The sequence below is a fragment of the Ochotona princeps genome, chromosome 4 (assembly GCF_030435755.1).
Source record: "Ochotona princeps isolate mOchPri1 chromosome 4, mOchPri1.hap1, whole genome shotgun sequence".
Classification (NCBI taxonomy): Eukaryota; Metazoa; Chordata; class Mammalia; order Lagomorpha; family Ochotonidae; genus Ochotona; species Ochotona princeps.
Window position 1 is genome coordinate 95,534,240 of NC_080835.1, and position 6,320 is coordinate 95,540,559.

Here is a 6,320-nt window from a genome sequence, read left to right on the forward strand (position 1 = left end):
GAATATGGAGTACTGTGTTGAATCTCCCAAACTCTCTCAACATCAAGTTTCTAATTGCTCCCTAAACTCAGAGGGCTGCTGCCTGTTCCCTGAGCCAAGGGATAAATAATGGATAAGGTTCCAGAGGGACCATAACACATTTTCTCATCCACAAAGGGAGCAGATAACTTCATTTCTGCTAATGCTGAGGAAATAAGGTGCTAGTGCAGCCAGCAGTTGTATAGTGCTGTCATTGTGTGGAATGCTGAAGGGGTTTGCAGCTGGAGAACCTAGCATAATCCCCTGGTCCTGAGGGAAGAGGGATGTTGGGGCTGGAAAGATTCATACGTTTATGGCAGAAGCTGAAGATAAAAGATCAGAAAACATTTGTTTTTAATTTCTTGAGCCAGCTATGACTCTGTTGATGATGTATGTGCTTAGTGCTCTTTCCTCTTCTCTTCCCGCCATGATCAACTTTTAGCTTTTTAGGCTTCCTTATAGAAACCTGGGCCAGAATTGCTGGAGAAGTCACCATTCCGGAATTCCTTCTGATTTTGTGAGTCGTGCCATTCACCGTCTCATACAGCAGGCAGGGAGGTATGCCTTGTCTCTTCTTGGTTTATTACTGGCTGATGCAACGTCAATCATGTTTCAACCTTCATATAGTTACTTTGGATTAAATGTTACATACATTCCTCACCATGAAGAAAAAAAAATTCTATGATAATAAGACATAAAAGACATTCTCAATTTCTCTTCCCAGTGCAGTAAAGGTCCTGTAGTATATTTCCATGTAAGTCACTCTTTTCCTAATGTGTAATATTTCTTGAGGTTTCTTTTCTAGTCCTATTTTATCCTACATTAACCCCATTACTTCATTGAGGTGAACATTTTCTCAGTTAATTAAAAAAATTAGTTGGTTCTCGTTATTTATCAATGTCTCTACATATGTGCCAATATCTGACATCACAGCTGTTAACAGAACACAGTTGTAATGACAGATGTCAAAATACAAATTTGTGGACACAAGAGAAAAATGTGCAATTGAAGAGACAATTCACTGTTATGTCAGAACTTTTGCTGTATCTAATTCTTTTATCTTAACATTATGTATTAAAAAATTCTCTTGTATTTTTTGCTGTAAAAGCTGGAAAGATAAATTTTACAGATTAGTAAAGATAGAAGCTACTTGCATAAGAAATACTTTTTGCTTCTTTGTGAGAAACTGATATTTAGAGATTACAAGTCGTTAGCCTATAATCACACAATCAAAAATAAAAACATTGAGTCTGCAGACTTCTAATTGATGTTCTTTATAACTTGCTATGCTTTCAATGTCCTAAATTAACATTTAAATTTCAGGTAAATTATCTCACTTTGTATACTCTTCTATTATGAGTACATGCCCGCATTATCGTTTTATCATTTTGAGTCCATGTGTCTTTGATCCCCATAATCCTGTCTGCTTCTAAATAGAAATAATAGGATGTTAAACAGTTAAAATTTCAAAAACCACCTGTAGAATTACAAGTATGATTTCAAAAATAGTAGCAAACAAAAATCTTAATCTGAAGCTTCTCTATTTCCTGAGATTTGTTTCTTTTTCTTTTTCTTTGCTTTCAAAGTCAGATTTACAAAGAAAAGGGAAGACAGAACTGGTTCACTCCCCAACAGGCTGCAAAGGCTGGAGCCGAGCCAAGGAGAAGGGAGGAGCCAGGAGCTTTTTCCTGATATCTCACAGGGGTGCAGGGTCCCAAGGCTTTGAGCCATCCTCCACTGCATTCTCAGGACATAAGCAGGGAGATGGATGGGAAGTGGGGCAGCTGGGATATGAACTGGTGCCCATTTGGGATTGCTGGCACTTGAAGGTGGCAAATTAGCTTGTAAACCCTTGTACTAGCCCTATTTTTTCAAGGCTACAAACTCATTTAATTTTTTATTGAAAATTTTATTTTTATTCTAGGAAAACAATTTTAACAGAATAATAAAAATCCAGCATATTTATAGGTCATGGCATACTGTTTTGAAAATGTATTGTCTGATCAGAGTGAAAAAAATATATATCCTCAAATATTTAACATCCTATCTCCCAGGCATTTTTCCTTTTCTTTGTTTATTGCTGTCTTAGAAATAATATTCTAATCTACATTAGAGTCGAAGTGTTGATTACTCAGAAATAAAGTGTTCAACAATTAAATAATAAAAGTGAGCTTTATCCATCAGGAAAATGGGCAAGGGCTGTAATCAATAATCAAATGAGATATTCATTTTCACTTACATGCATGGCTTTTACGATGTCTTATGGTAGACCCTGTTTATACTGCCTTTGAGTCAATAGCAAAGTGACTCTTGTTTTTCCTCATACAAAACTGGTATTAGCTGTTAGCCTGATTTCTATTTTGCTGTGTTTTAAATGGTTCAAAAGGGTGCTCACATGTGGGGTACAGGGGACCTAGTAAGTATTTAAACCATGGCTCTCAATACTCATCAGCACATGTTTTTATATCTCAGCATAATTCAGAGGATACCTACATGAGTTCTCTGGGGAGTGTTTGAATACTTCATTAAAACTGCAATCCATTTGGCATCAGCTATGGTTATGCCAACATTACTCAATACATTAAAAGAGTGGTTTAGCTGTTGTCCAGAGTTAAGAATAAGCAACAATTGCTATGCACCCGCAACACTTGACACTTCGATTAGATGCCTCTTACTGAATTTTCTGTGAATAGCTGTTATAATGTAATGCTATCTCTATTTGAGAGATAGATGAAATGAAGGCATAGCAGAGTCAAAAATTAGTTATCTAATTACTAGATGTAAAACGAAATGTGGCTGACTTGAGAAACGTGTCTTGGGATGAACATTTGAAGTTAAATAATAAATAATTAAAAAAAAAAAAGAACATTTGCTTTTGTGTTTAAAATGATGCTTGGCTGCTGCTTCTGCTTCTCATTCAATTTCCTGCTAGTGTACACAGCGGGAGGCAGCAGGTGCTTGTCTAAGTAGCTTAGTCCTTGCCACCCATGTGGAAGAGCATGACTGAATTTCAGCCTGTTGGTTCAGCCTGACCAGGCAGCAACAATGCAGGATTTTTGGCAAATGAAAGGAAGATGGAAAAGCTCTTCTTAACTTTACCATGCATAGAATTAACAGCACAAATATTTTAAAAATAATCTTGCCTTCCATATCAGAATTTCCCTACAGCCACCCCCTGCTCCAGACAGCAGTACAGTGGTATCATTATCTTTTCCAAGATTACTAATAAATATTATTATGTTCAGTTTTTACAGCAATTTTCCAAGTGAAATGCTATCTCAGTTAATCAAAAACATATACATTTAGTGAGCACTCATTAACACCAAGGATAACAATAATTATGAGGATATGATAATAATTATAATAACACACATTTTCAGCAATATTTTCCTATTTACATCATCTTGTTTTCCAAAACTTACCAAATTCTTTTTATATTTATCTCCATTTGTTCATAGTATAAAAGTCACATGTTCCATTCCATCATTTACTGTTACAGATTATGGAAAGTTTTTTCCTAGCAGTATATTCAAATAACTGCATAGTATTTATTTCTTGCTTGTTGGTTTTTATGCTGTTCATTTAACCTAATAGAAATTTGTTCAGAAGTCACTAGGCCTATTACTGTAAAGAGATAACAAATCCAGGCATGGGGCTCATCCAGTGGCCATGGCCTGTTTTTTTAAACTCTATTTTTAATGACACAGTTCCTGAGACTCGGGGACTCACCTTTTCCCTCTTCCAATGGCCTCTCCCCATACTGAATCCCCCTACGTCATTACAATAGTATAGTCCTTCAAAATCAGTCATGTGCTTTTTATTCAACAACTTCAGCACTGATACAAGTTGATCTGAGGACCAGATGACACTCCATAGAAAAAGGACAAAAATATGCTGAGAAGAAAGTAAAACACGAATACTGGCGTTCATCTTGTAATAAAATCAAAAGGACACAAACAAGAAAATCAAAACGACCCGAACACTTGGAGAAGTAAAATAATAAGCAGATCATGTATGGGTTTAATACCATGAGGCAATAGTAAAGAGAATCAATCGCATGCTATTTTGTATTAAATTCTCACTTGGACAAAGACACATACTCTAAATTGGATATCTATGACTGCAGGAATAATTTTACCCTGTTTCAGGTTTTTCCCTTTTCTTACTTTATACATGCCTTTAACTCACGGGAACACTCTTGTTACCTTAACATTCTACCTGCACCTAATATTTACATTATTTTTCCTTCAACAATGGAATATTGTGTGACAGCAGTGATGGAGATATCCAAATTCTCTTCTATCAGACCTAGATTAGATATTCAATGCAATTCATTTCCATGAAGTTCAAAATTCGTTGTTGCAGACTTGGAACCTGTAGCTTCAGGCTGGTTTGTTAAAGCCACTGTTTTTGGACTGATTTTCCAACAGTTTGAAAAGGTGTAAGGACAAAAGAAATCATTTCAGAGTATTTGAAAATTTGATTGTCTCAAATAATAAATAACATGCTCCAAAAATATGCCTAGTAAAGAATGTAAACATTTATTGCTATTACCATTTCCTAAATTATGATAGGAATAGGTATGACTAGAATGATATTAGTGTACCTCAAAAATAATGCTAACTCCAATCTGTTACATATTTTGTTTTAGTGAGAGGTACATATGTCCACACTGAACTTTATGAAGAGTTAGGGCATTTGAGCACACATTTAATTATGGTAGACACTATGAAAAAAATCAGGAAGATAAGGCTACCAGGGTGATTTTTAATTGGAAAATAATTGTTATATAATGGATCATGAGCAATAAATAAATGATGTTTACTTGTTTATACTGAGAGTTTTGCTGTCTAAGCCTATTCAGTATTTTTAGGCTAATATTTTATTTTGTGTCTTTATTTATGAAGGACTATGACACTCTGAGATATGAGGTATAGGTATGTTCACTGGCCCCTAAATGTCTTCGTAAGAAATTTTCAATTCTTAATTTCCTTTATGATCAAAGTTTGGTGACAGATAATGCATTGCTATTGCATTTTTCACAGTCTCTACTTACTTATTTTCATGTCTTTTGGGACTATGCTTACGGCCTTTCCAAGAATATGAGCAATTACACCTTACTGAATGAGTTCATTCTCTTGGGAATACCTCAGACAGAAGGAATGGAGACTCTGCTCTTGGTCGTCTTCTCACTCATCTACTTCTTCACCCTGCTTGGAAATCTACTCATCCTGACAGCAATCATTTCTTCCTCTACTCTTCACACCCCCATGTACTTCTTCTTGGGACTTCTGTCCATTTTTGACATTTTGTTCCCATCAGTCACCTGTCCCAAGATGCTCTTCTACCTCTCTGGCCAGAGCAGAGCCATCTCGTATGCAGGATGTGCAGCACAGCTCTTCTCCTACCACTTTCTGGGCTGTACCGAAGGCTGCCTCTACTCTGTCATGGCTTATGACCGCTTTGTTGCCATCTGCCATCCACTGAGGTACATGCTCATCATGAAACCTGGAGTCTGTGTTGGCTTGGTCTTGGTGGCCTGGTTTGTCGGGAGCATGCAAGCCACCATCTTGACCTTCTTTACCTTCCAGGTAACCTACTGTGGTCCCAATCAGGTGGGACACTTCTTCTGTGACATTCCTGCCATTTTACCTCTTGCTTGTACTGACAGCTCCATGGCTCAGAGAGTAGGTTCCACTAATGTGGGTTTTCTGGCATTATTGCTTCTACTCACTGTTTGTGTCTCCTACACACGCATTGGTATTGCCATTTTGAGAATCCGTTCAGCAGAAGGAAGGCGGAAAGCTTTCTCCACTTGCAGTGCCCACCTCACTGCAATCCTCTGTGCCTATGGACCTGTAATCATCATCTATGTGCAGCGCACACCCAACCCTTTGCTTGGTGCCGTGGTGCAAATATTAAACAACATTGTTTCGCCCATGCTGAACTCGTTAATCTATTCCTTGAGGAACAAGGAAGTGAAAAGTTCCTTGAAAAGGGTATTTCATAATAAGGTGCTTACCATTTGAAAATAAATTACAAATTTCATAGTTGATTTTTATGGATGTTTATTGACTGTATCCTATTCTTTCCTCCTCTTAAATAAGATTTGATAACAATACCTCTAAAAGGAGATCTGTGTAATAAGATTTTGCATGGTGATGTACCTGAAACCGCAGAAGGAAACTCTGTAATATTATGTGTAATGCCTCTGAGATAAGGGATCCAAGAAACATAACAAACAGCTGGAGGCATGCTACTTATCCCCATAATGGAAAGCTAGTTTTGACTGGTTTAAAATG

General features: G+C 36.9%; 1 protein-coding gene across 1 annotated transcript; it reads left to right on the forward strand.

Annotated features, from left to right (window-relative positions):
• Positions 1 to 5,120: 5,120 nt before the first annotated feature.
• On the forward strand, positions 5,121 to 6,047 carry LOC101529575 (olfactory receptor 10N1-like). Its single transcript, XM_004597732.2, has one exon. The coding sequence runs from the start codon at positions 5,121 to 5,123 to the stop codon at positions 6,045 to 6,047; it is 927 nt and encodes a 308-aa protein (XP_004597789.2).
• Positions 6,048 to 6,320: the final 273 nt, after the last annotated feature.

Excerpts from the sequence above, each read along its gene's own strand:
- LOC101529575 (XM_004597732.2), top strand. The coding sequence starts at position 5,121 with ATGAGCAATTACACCTTACTGAATGAGTTCATTCTCTTGGGAATACCT.